The sequence below is a fragment of the Macrobrachium rosenbergii genome, chromosome 5 (assembly GCF_040412425.1).
Source record: "Macrobrachium rosenbergii isolate ZJJX-2024 chromosome 5, ASM4041242v1, whole genome shotgun sequence".
NCBI classification, from domain to species: domain Eukaryota; kingdom Metazoa; phylum Arthropoda; class Malacostraca; order Decapoda; family Palaemonidae; genus Macrobrachium; species Macrobrachium rosenbergii.
This window is the reverse complement of record NC_089745.1, coordinates 31,710,490-31,732,989: the sequence shown is the minus strand read 5'-3', so window position 1 is coordinate 31,732,989 and position 22,500 is coordinate 31,710,490. Positions and strand designations below refer to the sequence as shown.

General features: G+C 35.2%; 1 protein-coding gene across 1 annotated transcript in view; it reads left to right on the top strand.

The window, feature by feature from the left end:
* LOC136838910 (G-protein coupled receptor GRL101-like) overlaps positions 1-22,500 on the top strand; it is a 324,916-nt gene that overhangs the window by 186,585 nt on the left and 115,831 nt on the right. The window contains exon 11 of the mRNA XM_067104602.1: positions 6,155-6,269. Coding sequence (XP_066960703.1) covers positions 6,155-6,269 — 115 coding nt within the window. The remainder of the gene's footprint in view (positions 1-6,154; positions 6,270-22,500) is intronic.

Below are 22,500 nucleotides of genomic sequence, written 5' to 3'. Positions count from 1 at the left end.
CAACCAAAATAATAATGTCTCCTTAACCCAACAATGTTTGCAAAACCCCAAGTCGGCTCTCAAACACACCCTGATCTTAAATGTATAATATTAAAACCTCTTATAATATAGTCTAAAACAACAAGAAGCAAACCCCACCAAGAAAAAATCAAAACAGTTTCATCAACCCAATACACAAATATTAAAAAAACCAACAAGAGTAAATTCCTTCCCTCATACGCGTACCCATAACCCAGTTAAACAGCAAAGCTCAAGGCCATATGTAAGTCAAGGCCACACTCAAGGTCCCCCAAGGAGGAAAGAAAGGAGGAGGAAGAGAGAGAGAGAGAGAGAGAAGGAAATTGCCCAAAGTAAGATTCCCCTTCTAACATCCACCTAGTCTCTCGCAGGCAAACACTGAAGTTGCAAGCCTGAGACGGATGTCTATCTCCATGCTGATAAATATGTATGCAAGTGAAAAGACCACACCTCACTGCCTGCTGTCTCCGAGCCAAAAAAAAAAAAAACCTAACTCAGTGCAAACATAGGAGCGTTACTATGCAAAGCACTTATTCCCCCACAGTACAATCCATTGCAGATACCACCCACATATATATATATATATATATATATATATATATATATAAAAATATATATATATATCGTTGCAACCATATAAATGAGTCCACAGAAACATTCCTGGGAAAGAGCAGAACCATCCCCTTTAGACCCCAGCTTATAGACACATTAGGACACATGAGAAAAAAAATGTTAAATAATGTCAAAACCAGCAATCACGAAATAATAATGGTAACAGCTGTAAAAGTTGGTTAGTCAAAAGTTCAACACTTACATTCTGCAGAGGGAATTCTAATTTCCATTGTGTTCCAACACATGTCCAGGCACCAACAATTTTCACCAAGGAATGAAAAACTTTCCACCAGGACTCTCACACCTTAGCGATTCCGTAACCAACGTATGCACGTACATTTCTGTTTCACGCCATAATATCTGATTATAACCAGACTGAAAAGATTCCATGGACTTTTCCGTCATTGCCATGTGATTCTGTATCTAAGAGCCCCGTGAACCATGTTCGAGTCATCAGCCACCCAAATACTGAGTTGATTTCCGATCTCACGAGAGCAGAATCGAGATAGCTTCTAACCGGACAAACGAATACTGAATCTCACCAGTGACTGAACTCAAGGCGCTGAATAATCATTAGAGATGCCTGCAGGATTGCTGAACTTAGCAATCAGTCGTATGTTATAACCATTATCACCTGTTTATTTAACATACATATATATTATTTATATATATACATATATATATTATATATATATATATATATATATATATATATATATATATATATATATATATATATATATATATATATATATATATATATATATATATATATATATATGTGTGTGTGTGTGTGTGTGTGTGTGATCAGCACCTCATTAATACTCCAGTTACTGTGTCATGGCTGAGCCCCTGTGCTCAGAACTTGAACAAAATGGCTACTCCGTGTTTTTGTTTTTCACACATTCTCTTGCTTCCTGGATGTTGAGACCTATCCTTCCGAATACCACTTTCGGTCCATCCCTATTAACGTTTCCAAGTTACACACTCTTGTAACAAATCTGTTATCCTCAATTCATTCCACATGGACAAACACTCTTGTCACCTATGCTTACTTTTCTGCTACCTTTACAGATTTCCTCATTTTTCACAATACAAATTCTTCTGATACCACCTAATTATTTAACTGTGCATACAATACGTCTCTGCGGCTTCAAGCTTTTAAATTTCACAATTTTTGACATTTATGACAATCCTGTTATGTTTTTCAAACTTAACTACCATAGTGATTTCAAGTTTCTTCTCAATTACTCACACAAGCACTTTCAAAATTTTATTAACTACGTCCATTTTCGTTTCATTCAACATTGTCTTTCCTCTATCTTCTACATTCAGAAATCGTGAGAATACTCCCTCCATCGATCAAGAACTGCACTCACTTCAGACAACATCACTCAAATTTGTCTGTTATTTTAGGGTCCATTTACTCATCAACCTAAATTACATTGACTTCCTTGTGGAACAACTTAATCTACCTCAAGTCTTTTCATCCAACCTGTTTCCCTTTCTTTTTTTTTTTATCATACCGCTTCTAAAATTCCTCATACCACCACCCACTGTCTATTCCCTCTTCTTACTCTTTTAAAACCACAAACGATCCATGCGTGTTCAGTAACTCCATCTTGAAGTGTTATGTGTATTCCATATTCATATACCCTGTCAGCTTGTGTGTCTTTAACTCTTGCCTATTTTTCCTTCATTTCATCCTCAAAGTCTTCTCCTTTCCTCTTATCAACATTGCTTGTCTTGATTGCCCTTACAGCTATATTTTCACCCATTCCTCTCCAATTTAAATTTCTGTTCCGTAATTTTATTTTCAACAAAATAATCACCATCTATACCCCAGTCTCTCCTCTCACTATAACATCCATCCACTAGACACGAACACATAATCCGACAAACTCTTTTCCTCACCATTTTTGTCTTTCACATTTTTTTTTTAATTAAACACTTTTCTTCTTGATTTTTAACGCTATACTTCAACATTGTATATTCACGATAATATAAGGAAAAACTGAGATATGTAGTGATGACTGCTGGTATACGTAAGTATGCAATCGTCTGAGGGTGAAAGCGACAGAAGCGCCGTTAAGAGCAGTGTCGTATGTTATGATAATGATGAGCTGGTCTTAAAATGTAGCATATATGATTATCGAGATGTGCTGTGTTTGTATTTGTTTCGCATCACTTTCAAGGACTCGGTAATTTTTATTATCTGTAAGCTGTTATTAAAAAGAAAAAAAAACAGCTCGTTTCTCCCCTGAACGTCTTTTGTGTACTGGCTCATACTAAATAAATAAGAGCGATCAAGAAGCCACATACTAAAGAAAAATCTCCAAAGACGTAATTACCGTCTGCTGAAACAAATATCTTATTCTATTAAGGGCACTGAATAATAAACGTGTTTCCTGCTTTATCGTAGACTCAGAAAAAGCGTACTGAGAAATATAGTTTCTTCCTTACCGCTAATTAAAAGCCATTATTATTCATAAACAGTTCCACTAGCATTATTTGCATTAGCGATTGAACTATCAAGATGCATTCACCTGAACCATCAGTCAGTGGTCACTCTTTGATCAATATTTTCTTAACTCATAAGGAAGGAATAATTAGTTCACTTTCCCTTTCTTTCTTTTATAACCTCAACTTTGTGATCATCATATATCTACAAAGCACATTCTCCTTTGATGTCAGACCAACTTGAATAGCAACGCCATTTCGTCAGTGTTAAATAAATTTTCGACCTGGTTCCTTTCAATGTTGAAGGGTAATGTTGCTACAGTGTATTTGTCGTATTCAGTATCGACACGTGTAAGTTATCACTCGCTGCTAAGCAAACATAGTATTGTTATAAAAGAACCTTTTTTTTTTTGTTAAATGTAAAAGTAAAAACTGAAATAATATTGCAATAGGTTCGAGAAGTATCTTTTGTCTTTTTCATATGCCGTCCATTTTCATTAGGGGTAATTATTTTGAGGAGAGGGCGATATTGTTCTCATGCTCGTAACTAATTCCATTGTAACTTTTTATAGCCAGTGTTTAGAAACTGCGTCCGCTTTATTTGCAGATTCCTCTCTATAATTCATTGTCTCGTCACACAGTACGAGCTCTCCCATTTACGTATTCAAAAATTTACAGTAAATATCTGTGGTACATTTTCATCCATTTCGCGTATATTCTCGGATCATTCTTTTTGGCTTTTTCTTCTCATCATTTAATTAAGCTAAGCTTAAAATAACTTCACCCAGCAGTTGTTTGTTTCTTTGTTTTTATTCTGTGTCTGTGATTTCACAGTTCCTTAGAGCCTTTAATATTTCTTTTTCAAAATGGCGCAAGAGTTTAACTTTTAACGGAGATTATGTGTACCCGGGTATGTTCTCTTTCTCTTGCCTTCTGACGTAATATAAATTTTTATTGTACATTGTATATTCTTTTTTATAGAATTATTTCATTATCTCAGTGACCTGCGTTATCTAGATCTCTGCTTTGCAGTTGTCAGCTCCGTACTTGTAGCATTTCTTCTGTGCTTCGGTACTGTCCGGTAAAACTAAGGTATACTTAACTGTCCAACTGTCCACATACCATTTTGCAATGTTCGCTTTCAGTTTTTCACGATGTGTAAATGTGACTCCTCAAGCACCGAAGCATTAATCACTTTTAACCTTTCGCTAGGAAAACTTCAAGGAACCTTCTACACTGATTAACTTTTCTTCTTGGGACTGCTGGATCGTCAGTCGCGCCTCTTTACAAAATTCTTTCTTGCATTATGCTTTTTCAAGAGTGCTGTCCTTTCCATTTTACGATCATGGGACTGGATTAAACAAATTCAACTTAAATTCATTTGATTTAACTTTGCCCCAATTTCTTGTTGTTCCCCACCAACTTCATTATTATTTTATGCTCTTAGTTTACTCGACTCACTATTCAGTCTCTTCTCGTGAGTCATTTGATATTAACCAATGAATCCCAAAAGCCACAAGCACGCGATTAAATGGAGCCAGTGGATTGCGAAACTCGTACGCAGTGGAACGTGTAGGTTGGTTATTTTATTGTAGATTCAGTGGTAAGTTATTAAAGGGCATTAGAGGCCTGGTGTGGACCTATGGACTCAGCTAGACAGATACCAATGTTTCTCCATATGTAAGGCCTCCCATTAAAAATCAAATCCTAAGAGTGAATTTAACGCCTGTGTCAAAGGTTCATTGTTGTGACACAAAAAGCAGCTCCGTCGAAAGTTAAATTGCAATTCATTGTTACTCCACTACTGTTTCTGGGAAACGCTCTATTTACCAGATCAACTATGATGTTAGTATTACATTTGGAGAATAATTTCATGCTGATTCTGACTATATCATTAATACTTTATGCATTTATTTTTTTATTCAACACCGAAAGTCCTATTATGAACGGTTTTCCTCTACAACTTTTGATTACACATTTCAAATGCGTGTATTGTCGTGAGCTCTGATCAGTTGACTGCTTTGCTGTTGGACAGTATTTAGGAAGACCGAAATGCTGGGGATTTAGTGAGTTGCTTTTGAATTTTTTCTCTATGTCTTTATGATAGATTTGTGTCTATTTACTTGTCAGAAAACTTACCAACGAATTTATGTCATAAAAGGTATAGAAAGTGTTATTTCAATAACTAGAGGATTGTGAACAACGAATTTTGTATCTTCATGTTTCTTGGTAGGTACTGGTGACTATTTTTGTCTAAAAATTAGTGAAGGATTTTGTTATAGTTTGTATTTTGTTTTTGTTTTTTTCATTTCACAACGATTTGAGGAACAATTGTAGGTTGCGATTGTATTTTTAAGGGATTAGCGAAATCTTTCCTCGTATGCATTATACTTTACCCCTTATAGTTAAAGTCACTAATTATTACTGAAAAGGTGATGGAGAATGGTTATTTCATCACTGTTCAAAGACAGCATTTTCAGAGCTGTGTTTAACGATTATTTATGAAATTACTATGGTGCTGCGCTAAAGTGCTCAGCAGATTGTTCATTCTTATCCGTTGGCATTAATGAGAATTTTATAATGGAAATTATTTCAGTGAAAACTGAACTTTTGTCTTTATTTTTTCATTTCTAATAAATGGTAGTGTAGTTTGAATAAAAAATTCCATTGCTTGTGATCTCTCTCTCTCTCTCTCTCTCTCTCTCTCTCTCTCTCTCTCTCTCTCTCTCTCTCTCTCTCTCTCTCTCCCCTTTTTCCAACATTACATCCAGCGTTTTTATCTCGATTACTTCTTTAATTGAACTAATCAGGCACATAACTTACATTCCAGCTGCTACCATTCCTTAATGAGACTGGAATTAAGTATTTTGTTTCATCCGCAGAGAAGGGTACGCCAAGGTCCTTGGGCACAGTCGGCTACAAGCCTTCCAAGTATTTCATGTAACTTCGGCAGGTAGCAACGAGGAACTCTGTGTTCAATAATGCCTGAAATCCATTTTCTTTTGAGACAGAAATTTATGCCCACATCTTCCTTGTTCCATGTTCTTTTGTTCTGTTATTCCAGCCTTTTCCTGTTCATCAACTGCGCCAGAGTGCGAATGCCGAGACATCAGCATCAGCTGCTTCCAGAGAGGACTCACCCGTGTGCCAGGTGACATTGAGCCTCAAATATCTCGCTTGTGAGTATTCCCCTTGCGTCTTTCTTCCCTTCTGATGTTTGTGTGTCTTTACCTGTCCTCCCACCCCTACCCCCACCATTCCAAACCGCAGCCATCCCCGAAAGGAAAAGAAATGCTCCCCAAATCTTCTCTGAAAGGAGGATATAAGCGATGCTGTTTACTTCCTTTTAGTGCATTGTTTTTTTTTTTTTCTTTCAGGTGTAAAACTGGGAAGCCTTCATTATTTTTTTCAAAATTAAACCTAGGAGTTTTTACCTTACCTTGTTTGTTATTCAGGTGTAGTTTATGCAAACGTTTATCTTTCATTTATACGGTAGGCTTACTTTTAAAAGAAGTTGACTTTTCAGAAAATATACTAGAAATTGTCGTATTCACAATGCAGACGATTACTTTTTCCGCTTCTTTTTTTTAAATTGTTTACAATTGACAATTTATATAAAGATGTTGATTATGCTATAGCGTTAGATATGCTCTCTCTCTCTCTCTCTCTCTCTCTCTCTCTCTCTCTCTCTCTCTCTCTCTCTCTCTCTCTCTCTCTCTCTCTGATTTATATCATGTACGTTCGGCGTCGTTCGCTACTGTTATTGTGGCATCAGTTCATCGAATTAAATTAACCTGAGATTGTGGCGGCGTACAGCTCTGAAATCCTCAGACATATGGTGTATGGTATCCGGTAATCAAATGATTGCTATGAATTAGGAGGTGGGACGACATGGCATTTGCATACAGAGCATTTACTGTTTGTTATTGTCACTTTAATGATGACCGTAAATGTTTTTCTTTATTTAAGATACCATTTTGAATGACATATGGTGAGATCTGGAAATGATGTCTTTTGGAACGCCATTTTCACCTGAGTTCTAATAAATGTTCCATGCGATTTCTATAAGAGAAGTTTTCTTGAACAATACGCAATGCGGTGCCTTAGAATTCGAGCGCCGTGGGAGAAGCTCGTTCTCTTATTTCAGAGAATGAGGTTGAGATGCCGTAATGAGCTTGGCCAAGTTACTTTAGCCAGAGAGAGAGGAGGCAGTGTAATTTACGCATAAGCCCAGTTATATATTATTTAAGAAAAGAAAATATGCTCCTGAATTTACAAGCAAAGAATATGTACTCTAACACTTATTTACGTAGATCCTGTCAATTAAAGTCGTACTCAGCGGAATATAATGCCCTTTTTAATATTTGAAGACCTACTTGCGTTTAGCCAGTCATTTGGATTTCTGTGAACTTAATAATTACCTCAAATTGATTTATATAATTATTCGGTATATTACAACGTGTCTTTCTTTTGATAAGTAATGAGCACGAAAATTTTTTTATGCAAAGTCTGGTTCGGTAACAGAATGACTTGACATTATTTATGTGGTTTCTCAACACCTACTCTGTGACAGTTTTGCATAGAAAGACGAGAATAGTTTTTGTACAAATTAGTTTTAAGTTCTAAAAACACCTGTTTTATGTTTGTTACTTGTTGCTTGTAAGACAAGTCTGGTGCTTTTAGATGTGAGATGATCCGTTGCTTGCAACAAGTTTGGTGCCAAAGAACAAAGAATAGAAGGGTAACGTATGCTGCTAAAGTAATCTCCTGTTGTGATCATTTTTGCTTTTTGTGCAGAATGGGAGCCTCTAACATAAGCAATATCCCTTTAACTAAATAAGGCATTGTAGAGAAAGTTTCTTTGTTAACTTTTAAACCAGTGTTTAATTCATCTAACACAGGATTCGCTGTTATAGACTTTAATGTGGATCTGCATGTAGGATTTATCTAGCATTCTGGTTGTTTAATATTATTTTATGACAGACATAAAAAAAGAGGCGGATTCCTGCATTTTGGGTACCTAAAACTGTCCTAGAATTTAATATAAAAAATCCAAACGATGCAGAGAACAGTACTTCGGTAACAGTGCTAATTGGATTGGCGAAGGATTAATTTCTAATAGCTTTTTCTATTTTATTCTGCCATAATTTTTTACGACTGAAGCCCACTTTCGTAACCATTCTCTTAGAATCACAGTGACATAAGGCATTTTGGTGAAAAATAAAAATACCCGGAACATACATCAAGTATTCCGCCATAAGTGTTGTTATGTAAAAATTTTTATGACCACTTCGTAGAACACAAGTGGCCTCAGCAGTTTTTTGGAAAATGTGTTATAAATCGAACAATACTTACTGATTGTAAACACTAGTTGCCTTCATATCTGATTGTAAACACTGGTTGCCTTCATTTCTGGGGACCCATACGATAGGTGTTTAGGGGCGATTTCCCTTATCATTTTGGTTGGCAGGATCAAACGCAGTTGCTCTCTTACATCCCAGTAGTATGCCCCGAAATGCAATTGCTTCTTCAGTGTTCCCATGGCACAGCTTATTCTCACCTTTCTCAGTAGACGCCAGGTCGGCTATCAAGTTTGTAAGTCGTCCCGACTCAGGAATTCTTTCCATATCTAGAATCCGTCCTGGGTAAGACGTGCGTTTCTTGAGCAATGTATTAAAAGCTCACCGGCTCGCTAGGCCTGTCGAGAGCTTTCGGGCCTGCTAATACGCGTATATGCCACCCAAAAAAACTATAGCCCCTTCCAGTTATAGAGATCCCAACATTACCTGCGAGCAGTCTTTTGTTAGGCTTCAGCAACTACAACTTTTCAGGGTTGCATAGCTTGTTTTCCTTATGCACGTTGGCCTTATGATCGCAGTGACACAGTTTATTAAGGTTATATATTTATTTATTGAATAATTTTATTTCTGTTTGACATTACATGTATGCAAGTGCTGTCGTCATCAAGTTCTATTTATACAAAACTGGGATTGTTTGTCACAACAGGCAAACTTTTGATGACCATGAAAAATTGGTGTGTTGTTACGAAAGCCAAAAGGTCATGAACTGACCTAGCAAGCAGCGCAAAACTGGAATCCCTTGGGTTGGATAGGGAAAACATAGCAAAGAAGAATAAAATTCCAATCATAAGACTAATAATAATTAACAATTCAAGTATTATTTCGCCTGAAATGTGCATCATAGCCTAGGTAGATGTGATAAACTATGTCATCAAGCAAGGCAACGCAAATCTAAATGGTGAAAGGGTTAAGGCGAAGATGGTGAAATAGAAGTCAAGGTTTCTTGCGCAGGCTCAGTGCAATAGACCTGGCTTTAATTAGGTTTTATTCCTCAAGAACGATAGAATTTGTAGTTGCGAGTCAAGATTATAATGTTTAATATCAAGACTCTGCCATTTATGTAGAAGTGCCTTCCAGTTACTTTTCTTGCAGATATTGAAGACTCTTTCAAATTTACACGAAATGCACTAGCTAAATGACAAAGAGAAACATTAGAAAATCTTTTATTCTTACTTTAATTTCTCGGATCAAGACTCTAGAGGAAGTGAAGAAAAGAAATGCTGTTACATAAATTGAACGACTTCCGTAATGGAAAGACGAGTCATTTGCATTATCCTCACCTGAGACAGGTATAAACACAAGACAGAAACATTAAAAAGTAATAGTTACGTGTACAATATATGCGATGTAACCTTTCAGAAAAAATCTATAAAGATGTATAGTAAATACACAGAAAATATATATTTATGTATGTATATATATATATATATATATATATATATATATATATATATATATATATATATATATATATATATATATATATTCATGAAACTACAAATGTTGTTTAATATGAAATTCACGCTACCTCGGGAGACCCGGCAGTACCGATCCATTTATCACTTATAAATTCCCCTTCGGTGATCAGTCCCTATCGGGGATATTCCCGAGGTAGCGTGAATTTGATATTAAACAACATTTGTAGCTTCATGAATGTATATAAATCACGGTTTGATAAAAAATTTTCATATCTATATCTATATATATATATATATATATATATATATATATATATATATATATATATATATATATATATATATATATATATATATATATATATATATATATATATATATATATATGCATACATACCTATGTATTTGTCCCTTACATACGAGTGACGTTTTGATATTCACTAATAATAAGACACAAATATCGCGTAATATCTAATTCAATATACCTCGATAATAACTTACACTCAAGGGAAATTATAATTGATAAGTGTTTCGTCACCGGCAGGATTCGAACTTCTGCCTGGTTTAGAAGCAACGATAGATGGCGACTTTTACTACTGAGCTATCAAGAGATCTCTCTTAATAGACCAAATTACGAAACTCCCCATGGCTGTAAGTTATTCCTGAGGTACATTGAACTGGATATTAAGCAATATTTGTTGCTTAATATTTGTGATTATAAATAAATAAATAAATTTATATAATCAATTTAGTATTGATTACATCTCTTACTTCGGGTACCATGTTTGGTGTTACTAAGTTAGTGTATAATACTGGTAAAAAATAATATCCAGATTGTTTTGGAAAGTGTTTAATATTGTCACCAAAGATCAGATCATGATGTGTATAAATCCTCCACCAAATTCCTACATATAGACTCTTCCCGTTTCGGGGAAGCTCTTCCAGCCATTAAATCGTATCATACAGTGGGTACCCATATGCTACTAGGCACGAAGAGGTCCGATTCAAAGGTAATACTGATACTAGCCACGGTTCGATGAGATGTTCGTGTTTTCGAGAGTATGATTCTGCAGTATTACAAAATTATGAAATAGATATGAATTTGCAGATAGTGAAGGAGTCCTGCATGATATATATACTGTATATATATATATATATATATATATATATATATATATATATATATATATATATATATATATATATATATATATATATATATATATATATATATATATATAAATATATTTATATTTATATATATAATATAAATACTCACATATATGTATGTATATATATATATATATATATATATATATATATATATATATATATATATATATATATATACATATGTGTGTGTGTGTGTAAAACTCACGAACTCATGTCAGAGGAACTCTGTCTGAAGGGTTGTGGATCACTTGATGAGGTAGATCATGTCCTAAATGGCAGATTAGCCTGTTCACTCCTTTGTGTGCCGAAAAAAAAAAGTGTCACCAAATGTCCGGAGACATGGGATTTGCAGGCTTTTTTTTTTTATTAGTATTTAAAAAATATGAAAGTGAAAAAATACGATACTAAGTGCTTGCGTCTGAATGTGTGAGTGTGGTGTACAAAAGAAAGATGGATGTTTGACACTTAGCGAAACAAAACTGAAATGTGAAAGACAGAATAATTGTTTATATGGTATCAGAAAGATGTGTAAGTAACATCGCTTGTAATGCAAGGAACACTCTATAATGGGCGAACAAATACAAATAAGTTAGATTGAGTATTATAAGAGTAAGGCTATGAGTGGAGAGAAGGGTGTGATAGTGATTGCACAAGACTTAGAAATGGAAAACATTGACCGTGAAAGAGAATGTGTCCGAGATATTCTTAATCTGGGCCTTGATGGTTTGGTAAAAGTGAAAGGCCAATATTTTTGTGCTGCTAGATTTAAAAACAAATGTTGAGAAACAGATATGGTGTTGTTGGTAGGTGTGGAGTTTCTGGAGTAAACGAGAATGGAAAGAGCATCGTGGAAATGTGTTTGAATATTTGAATAGTGGTTGGTTGTTGGGAATACATGGTTTTCCTCCGAAAATTTTCATGAAGAATAGATCAAAAAATGAAAGTCATGAGGAAAGAGTCTTCGAGATTGTGTCTGGACACACAGTGGATAGATGAGCAATTGTTAGATCTAATGTTGAAAAGGGATTGTCTAAAGTTTATCAGATGAGTACTTAATTGGAGAGAATACTTAAATACATAAAAGTTTAAGTAAAAGAGGAAGGTACGAAAATGTGCCTGTAAATGTAATTTAGAAACTAAGTTTGATAAAAGTGAGAAAATAGACAAGAAAGGGCTGTAATTAAAGATTCAGAGGTGGTTGGAGCAGTGAAGTGTGTGATATACGAGGATGTGGTGAAAGAGTCAGCATGGAGTATTTGTTGTCTCAACTGGGTAGGATGGGGACTGGAAACTGTAAGTGGTGCCACAAAGAGACAAACATTGAGCTAAAAAGAAAACAGAATTTCCGAGGTGCATGATAGAAGAGAAGATCATGAAGAGGTATAAAGTGAGAGAGAAAGAGGAAGCGAGCAATAAGAATAATGGAGAATAACAAGTTGTTCTATATGGAGGTATCTCAGAATGAAAGTGCAAAACGAGAGATGCATATCAGTGGAATATGTGTCTCGAATACTGTTGAATGTAGAGGTTGAAACAGACCGTGCAATTACGAAACACGAAGGGCCAGAATAGGATTATAGCATTATCAAATAAGAATTCTTGCAGTCGTAGTCAGCAATAAGAAACAAAAATGTGTAAACATCTATATTATGGCAGTATGTCACATTTTCAAGCTCTCATGGGACAGTCGTACGGGAATTATTGATGAATAACTATTGATGAATGAATGACGGGAATAATTTATCTATCCTATTCACAAACCTGAATACATCTACGTACCATCAGGAGGATAAACTGCGTCGTCTATTACTTCTAAGTGAGCCACTGTCTATCCTTATACCATACTACTTCCTGTCATGAATATTTCATTTGTTTTAATGATTTGTTTTTGTAAGTTTTGTGTGTGATTTCAGCTTGTTCTCCAAAGGATCGTAATTGTATGTTTGAGTTGGGATCGTTATACTCTGCTCTGTCAAGGTTTTCCTCCCGTAGCCATTCCCATTGCACCTCGAATGCCAAGTTTACAGACAGTCTCGTTCTTATCTTTTATTAATTACTTTGAAAGGCAAAGGCTCTATGGTTTAAAACATTTTGTAACAGAAACTAAACTTCGCAGGGTTCATTTCCTTTCAACAGTGAAAAATAGCTTTTCAGAAGTCGCAAAGCGAGATGTAACTTCCTGTTAACCATTTCTCTTCTACGGTCAATTCCTGTTGACTTGTGGAATCTCTTTCACCGAGTTATAAGTAAATGTTATCTCCACTGCTAGTATGAAAAATTGCTAATTAAAGGTTCTTGTAAATTACCTTAACCATAGAGGATTTATTGTATTTTATACGGAATTATGGTTCTCTCTCTCTCTCTCTCTCTCTCTCTCTCTCTCTCTCTCTCTCTCTCTCTCTCTCTCTCTCTCTTCGGAGCAACGTATCATAGTTTCATTTAATAACTGTAGTTGTATGTAAAAGTTTGTTGCCCTTGGTTTGGAACACGGCAGTTGGATTATTTTTACACAGTCAGAAACACAATTCTCTCTCTCTCTCTCTCTCTCTCTCTCTCTCTCTCTCTCTCTCTCTCTCTCTCTCTCTCTCTCTCTCTCTCTTTTCACTTTTGTTAAGATCAGATCTAGATGATCTTCATGCCTTGTCCATTTTCCTTGTGTTAAAGACATAGTCCCCCTGGAAAGAAAGTTATGGTAAAAGTGTTGTTATTTTTATTAGATACTGGTCGGAAATATCAGTTTAGGGCTGGAGCAATGCTCGCACCATAATTGTTATTCGTACAACTTCGTGTATCCTTCCAGAAATTGTTGCCCAGCACATTTTTCACGGAATGTGGTAAATTTCATTTACTGAAAAACAAACATGTAAATACTCGTTCATTAGGTAATGATATTTCACATTGTTCCAGAAGCCTATAGAGTGGCAGATGAATTTAGAAACTTTAATATTTTGAAATTATGTTGAAAGTGTAACACCTTTTAAAACTATTTTTACAGCGTAAAAGAAATTTAGTTGTATGTAATTCATCAGAGATTTCAAAACTTGTCTTTTTGGCGATCCACGAGATATTCCTGCGTCAACTTTTGGAAACTGCCTCGATTTTTGTGTGTATATGTGTTTGTATGGTGAGGGGTGAGGTTTGGAGGTGCTTGGCTACGATAACAAAAGCGAAGACAGTTTCTCTGCAGATATAATAACGATAAGAAGTAAGCCATAATAAAAAAATCACAACGTTTTCAGTTTACGAGGTGTGCATCTCTTACTTAACCAAGTCTGTTGTTGAACAAACTTTGATAGAATTACATTTTTAATACCTGACGCAGTTAAACCGTGTTTGCAGCTCAGATGCTTGTATCCATATCCGGATGTATATAAATCCTGAATAAACAATCAGGTCAAGAACAGGGATGTGTTCCCTTTGTTTGATTGATATGAAATGGCAGTTCGTATTGTTTATTTTACTTTCGGACGCTTACACTTACTATACTTGCAACATCAGAGGAAGGAAAATCAATTCATAGGTGAGTCAACCTAGATGTTGATACAACCATCTATGTGTGTTTTCCTTTGATAATCATTGCAGCGTTGCTGTATCTGAGTAAATGCTTACTTTGCTTCCTTCGTGCTTACTGTTCTCTCTCTCTCTCTCTCTCTCTCTCTCTCTCTCTCTCTCTCTCTCTCTCTCTCTCTCTCTCTAATTAAAATTAGTGGCAAAATATGTTTTATTTCAAACTTGTGTATGAGTCCATTTATTCGTCACTCAACCCAGATGATTGTACTTTTTCAAAGAAAATTATTTTGAAAGTATTGTGAAATTCCACATCTTAGAATAACTTGTAAAATAATGGCCATTAACAAATATGCTTTATGAAGAAACCAAAGTTAATATAGCCATACTTGCTTATCAGTAACCAAAAGGGCTCTGAAGCGACGAGGATCTCCTGCAACGTTAGAAGCACGGTGCTGTTGTACAAAAATAGTTAGAAATTCTATATTTCCTCTACTTTATCATTTAAAAGGGCTTTATATACGTATTACCTTATTTCAGCGTTAACTTATGCTGATTTTCATTGTTTTTATCAGTTTTAAGTCAACCCCCTACTGACCCCCTCCCACACAAAAAAGTCTCACGAATATTCTTTGTCCTTGACACTGGTTAATAAAGAAAATGATATTAAATGTGCAAAAAACATCATATATGATAAATTGAGAATGCGGATCACAGTGTTAAAACAGTAACTTCCTAAAAGATGTTACGACATTTAACAAATTGTAAATTGTATGTGAGTGCAGCTATATCAGAACGTCTGTTCGAAACTGACTTCGAAATGCATCAAATAATTCTGTAATAAACAGATATTACTGACTATAAAAGGAAACGGAAAATGTTCTTAAACGGTAGATAAGAGAAACGTTATTTTGTTTTATGTATGGAAAAGTGAGTCAAGGCCATTTGGTCCAGTTTTAGAGCGTCGAACAGAAAACCACTGAAATATAACGCCCTCCTCCGGTTGATTAAACAAGTTACCAAGTTTGCGGCACAGGCAAGGGACGAAGAGAGGAAGGTGTCAAATCCGCCTACGAGCGAAACATTCTTGGCGTCAGAAAATGAAGGACGTTGATAAAATGAAAAGAATAATGTTTCTTCTTAAATTGAAAGTATTTTTATCATTATAATTGCAAGAAATGTATGATATAATCCATCATAATTCCTGAACCAAAGAGGGGAAGGGTTTGTAACATAAAAATGTCACCTAATTATTATTATTATTATTATTAAAGTAGTTTAACCAGACCACTGAGCTGACTTTCAGCTCTCATAAGGCTGGCCCGAAGGATTAGATTAAAATACTAGGTCCAGGCCTGGTTATATTGATTACACTAAGCGTTTAAATACTAAAAAGGGTTTTGAGTGGCCTGGATTACTGATTAGGCTTAACGTATTACCTGTTAACTTTTCCAGTCTTTTGAACCTATGTCGATAATGGAACATTCAACACATATCTCCCCCCCATTAAGAATACCTTTGCAAGGTCTACAAATCCTTCCCGATTACCTGGGTTATTTGCATAATAAACTCATATAATTCTGTTCCATACCCCTCATGAATGCACTTCTGAAGAATACAGTCTAAAGTTTAATCATGAAACTTAAAGTGGCGAAATACTGTAATAATTTGACACCCATTGTTAAAATTAATGATCTCTAAGGGAGCGTGATTTGGCTGAGTGAAAGTTATCGATTCATCGATTATTGTTATATATTAAAACGAAATTTGGAAAAGGTTGTAAAGTTTGACTTGAGCTTTTGTAAACCTTGAAGACAAATAGCCAGTGTTTCTAATTTTGATGCGACCTAAGCAGATATTAACATGTATTTAACTGCGGAGACATCTCGGAGGCTCTGTAAAACCCATCTCCATCAGAGGGTTAGTTTATTGTTTATTAAGGGGGCGAATCTTGGGACAGATTTTGATCCAAATGATGTGAAATGTCGATAACTGGCTTGGTTTACCATTCTCAAAATGGTAAAGCAAAGTTTGTAATAATTGAGATTAAAATTTTCTTTCGTGTAATACACGTGAACGGAAATACCCAGATTCTTTTTCGTAGGTTATCATGTGTTATACTGATGCAAAAATCTCTCTCAACTTATATCGTCAACTTCGAGAAAAAGAGAATAATTTTTCAGCAAAGTATTTCCTAAACAAATTAGCGCTGTCAATTCATCGGTTAGTAATGTTATTTTCACCAGCCCATTCCTTGGCTTCCTTACCGAAATGCTTCTTGCGAACCCTGATAATCCTTCCAGCTTCTTCATAAAAAATCGATTTACCCATTTTTAGAACTAAATCTCATTATCCCTTTTAGGAACTATTTTCCTCAAAGGGATCCGAGAGGGAGTTATTGAATAATACTGGAACGTCTTGATCGGTTCATCGGGAAATATCCTAACTCTAGATGTCTGTATGTGCGTGTGTGTGTGTGTGTGTGTGTGTGAGTGTTATTACTAAATATTTCGAAACAGGATACACGCGACTGGTTGAATTTGGGCGAGCAAACTTGTTAGGCGGACACCACCTCACGATGATTAGTTATTCTTAGGTAGCGTAAATTTGTCAGTGCGTAGCCATCGAAGTATTTTGTTTCACCTAAGAAAAAATGAAAATTGGCCATCTGGGTGGCCTTTCAGAGGCATTATCTAATCATCACATGAACTCATAAATCACTTGGCCAATTTCGAGCAAGACTGCCCGTGCAGCGATACGAGAGTTCCGAATTGCTGCATGGGATTATGCTTCATTACTTGGTCATGGGTATCGAACCTAAAGCTAATGATTTTTAACGTACCTAAGGACTAAAAGAATGATTGCTATTTCGTCTCTTTAATTTCGAAAAATGATGTAATTGAATTGTTCTAAATGTTTTTTCTGGTAAAGACAGTTGTTAATAAGAATACCTGGTGAATGTTTCAATTAGTTATCAGAACAAAGATGTTATCTCCTCTTATGAAAGAGGAAGGTGAACATACCATTAAAGACTTGATGAAAATCCCTGCTTATCTCTGATAAATCGACTGCGGTGACAGAGGGGGTTTTCTTTGATGTGCTATTTATGAGAACTGGAGTAATTTGAAAGAAAAACAGGACATATTTGAACTTATGTTGTTTGCATTCATATGAAACATATCATATGAGCTGATTATTGAACGATACTTACAGATTTAGGGAACGTAAGTCCGGTCCCATAAAGGAAATGGGACACAATGGAAAAATAAACTGATTAGTCATTGTTGGAAAAGAATTATGGCTGATATCATACGTCCTGTATATAGGCATGAGTATTATTAAGTTAAGCATGAATTGCACTAATAGGCAGCAACACCAAGAATTTTCGTAGAAAACTTCTATTTTAACCGCCTGAAAAAAGATACCTGAAGCCTATGCATTTGCTGTCATTTTGTTGAAGGATGGCTGCGCAGTAACCTGGAAGGTTTAATGAAATTCGCCACCCAGTAACTTCCTTAACACACACAATGGGTAATCATATCACAGATGCTCTCTCTCTCTCTCTCTCTCTCTCTCTCTCTCTCTCTCTCTCTCTCTCTCTCTCTTTTCTGCACGAAGGAATGAGGCCAATAAATTGAAGAATAATGGTTTCAGAAAGACTTAAACGTTAAAATAAGTATTAGGGCATATTTATTTCTTTTATTCCTGCAAAACAAGCATCGCTGTAGCTGGATTTCAGAGGCATTTTAACAAATTAGGCTTTTTTGTAAACAGTTTTGCAGTTGCTTGTTTTCAAGCTTTTCAAGCATGAAAAGAAGCAAAGACAAAAACTGTTTTACAAGAACCATGTTTGTTAAACGCCTTTGCTATCCAGTTACAATGGGAACTACTATGCCTCAAACAATTATCGCTGCTTCATTTCATCATGAAACAATTTTATTTTTTTTAATAATTCCATTGTGTTTCTACAGATAAGATAGAAGCTGATTAATCGGTTTACAAAAGCGCGTTGTGATTTAGGAGTCGAATAACCGGCAACTACTAAAAAGTCAGTTATCTTACGGTAAAATAAGCTCGTCTGCATTTCTCATGGTGTCACGGGTAAACATTTTCTCAACGTCAGCCCTGTATTGGTAGACAAAGCATTTGTTGTGGATTTATCATTTAAATTAGATATAATTTTTGCGAAATTTTTTTTACTTGTTTTTACATATTTCCTATTTACCGTGGAAATAACGCATTTTACTTTACCGTTTCACTGTTTTATGTGAAAACAAAGCTTGCTGAAGTGTTCAGTATATATATAATATATATACATATATATATATATATATATATATATATATATATATATATATATATATATATATATATATATATATATATATATATATATATATATATATATATATATATATATATAGGAGCCCATAAAAACGCCAAAATCTGAAAAATAATGGCTATGTTTCAGAGACCGAACTGTCTCCTGCCTGAGGAGAGGCAGTTCGGTCTCGGAAATATAGCCTTTATTTTCCACATTTTGCGTTTTTATGGGCTCCCTTATAATAACTTGGTGGACTTCTGTTTCCAGCAGAAATATTTCACAGTCATATATATATATATATATATATATATATATATATATATATATATATATATATATATATATATATATATATATATATATATATATATATATATATATATATATATATATATATATATATATATATATATATATATATATATATAAACTTAGTGCAGGTCAGTATCAATTTAGCTTGCTCATCCAAGAGAAAAAAGAAACGTAAGTCTTATAACATCATACTTTTGGTAAATGAAATGCATTTAATTGAAGAAAGTTACTTCAAGAATGTGGTACTAACCAAAGGGTTAGCTAAGATTGTGTGTGTATATATATATACTCAGAAAGCTACAAACGTCCTTTAATATCAATTCACTCTACCTCCGGAAGTAATATATTATCATATATGTTACCGAAGGGGAATTTTTTAGTTGATAATAAGTCCACCGTCCCGTAAGGGTCGAACCAGCGACGGACGAGGAATCAGGGACTACAGTGACACACTAACCAGTGTGGCCGACTGGTTAGTGTGTCACTGTAGTCCTGATTCCTCGTCCCGTCGTCGAATTCAACGACGGACGAGGAATCAGGACTACAGTGACACACTAACCAGTGTGGCCGACTGGTTAGTGTGTCACTGTGGTCTGATTCCTCGTCCGTCGCTGGTTCGACCCCACGGACGGTGGACTTATTATCAACTAAAAATTCCTCGGTAACATATATGATAATATATTACTTCCGAGTAGAGTGAATTGGATATTAAAGGACGTTTGTAGCTTTCTGATTGTATATGAATCACGGTGATGTGATAAATAGTCACATATATATATATATATATATATATATATATATATATATATATATATATATATATATATATATATATATATATATATATATAAAGCGAAGGGCATCAGAAGGAGACGTCTCAAGGCATTTCATCTCTTCATTTGCATAGTGTTTCGAGGTCTAACCTCATCATCAAGCTGAAAGATACAAACATCTAAAAATATAAAATTGACTCGACTAATATCATTATACAATGTAGAAGGTAATTCATTTAAAAAGAAACTAAAACCAAAAAAAAAAATGCCATGTATCATTCAAGGAATAGGAGCAAATACGAGCGATAGTCACAAGACATGTCGATCGAAAGTAAGTTCATGCCAAGAAAAGAGGGGCGGCGGTCGTTCGACTGTTCAACCCTGGAACTACTTGTCTAATAAAAAGTGAGTGGATCTCAAGCTGTTGTTATGAAGAGGCCCTAGTAAGAATTTTGAATGGTTCACATTCGATGTTTAATTTACGTTTACTGGCATGGTTCCAAATATATATTAGAATATTCGGGCTACGCTAATCGAACACCAGTACGATAGCTGACACCCCTATGGCAACAATGCGAAGTTTGAGGAGCCCACGAGAGGCTCCAACATATTTTCCCCGACTACATCGGGGACGAAGTAAATAAATAGACCGCATTTGATGCCGATAGGGGATCAAGTTTATCTATATTGAAAGAGAGACGCGATTGTCAAGGGGTTTGTGGTTATTAATCGGCATTTTAGGGCAGGGGCATGTTGTTTATTGGCTGTCTGATTTGGGTAAAGAAAGAATTATTCTGAAGAAAAGAAGACTGGTTTAAAATGGTTTCATAGGAACAGTGGGTAAATTCACCTTGGTTACTAGTTTACTTATGTAAATGTTTAAAAAACAGTTCCTTGGAAAATAATTGTCTAAAAACTATATTTGTAGAAATATGATTTCTTTTTGAAATTCAGACCAGTTCGACGGTAATGTAAAAACCATGTGGAAAAAGGGTGTTGAGGGAATTTAATTTAAAATTAGAACAACAGTAACTGAAAATTAGTACCCAAGCCGGTTAATGTTACGCGGTACTTCAGTATCTAAAAATGTCAGTTTATTTCTTTATCATAATCAGTAGTAAATTTTATGTTAGAATGAGCATTATTAGCGAACTGTAGGGAGGCCTCTGCTTGATCTTTGTTTCTAAATAAAGATCGAGATGAGTTCCCGTCTTGATACATTTTATAATATGCAGCGTTCCGAGAAAAATGGACAGGAGAAATAATGTTACAAATGTTTGGTCATATAAAATGAAAGGAAGGGTCTTTGATTAATGTAACTTGACTCCTCCCGTCGGTAGCGGTATCTAAGTCTTGCAGGCGGAAGCTGTGGCAAGCTTCTGAGGATTCCGAAATCCCCCATTCGGAGGAGCATGAAATTCGGGATGACTTCGCAACCACATTTATCTTATAGGTATACTCGGATATGTTGGTGCTCTCTCTCTCTCTCTCTCTCTCTCTCGTTGGACATCGATGTTTAATGTACCATATGCGGATGAAAGTCATTGCCTTCTATGAAATGAATTACATGCATAGTTTTCCATAATTTCCGAATCATTTCCGGATTTGACGCAGAGATACCATACCGATTTTCTCTAATTATTTTCATCGTCCTCGTTGTTCGAACACATCAAGAAAATATTTCCTATATGACGTATGTGCATTTGATTTTTTCTATAATTAAAGAAGAATTTGAATGATCTTCATTGACATAATTACGGGATATATCTTTGCGAATTTCTGGGATGAAAATTGACATAAAAATGTGAAGTGCTTGGTACTTTATCGCTAATGCGTTTCTCTTGCAAATTAACGCACAGTTTAAGGTCCCTTTGGTTTTCCCTTCGTCTCATTATCTTTGTCATTATCTAAATCTATATCATCTTTACGGTGACTGTAGAGCCATTATGCCCTTCGAATAGACAGTATGGTGTTTAATCCCCATTGTCCATTAACATTCATTCTAGCTTTTCTTTTAGAGAGATGAATCAGGACATTATCAAGACAGTTCTAACCATAACCTAGCTAAGACCGCGACTATCACATTATGTCATCTTAAAGTCTTTAAATTTGTCCCCATCTATTCCCATTACTTTGTCATTCTTTATCCTGTTGATGTCCGTTGTTTCTTTTTTCCAAAAATATATACGCTGTAGCATTCAGTGTCCTCATTTTCACATCATGGGATATGAAAAAAAGGAAAGTTGCCTTTTCTTTTAAAGATACTTAATTTTGTTTGTGTATCCGCTGTTTCCTGTAACAAGGTTTTTTCCACAGTGTTTTTCTTTTTCTTTTCCTTTTTTTTTTTGTTGTTGTTGATGGATATTTCAGATATAGTTCCAAAACATCGGCATAAACGGAATGTGAGCAACAGCCACGTTCCACTGGAAGTTGATTAATCAAGCTGCGGAATTCACAATATTCTTCGCCTATTGAGAGGCCAGAACACCGTTATTCATTACGGGCATGTGGTGTTGGTTTACTTGGCCAGCGTGTAATGTAAT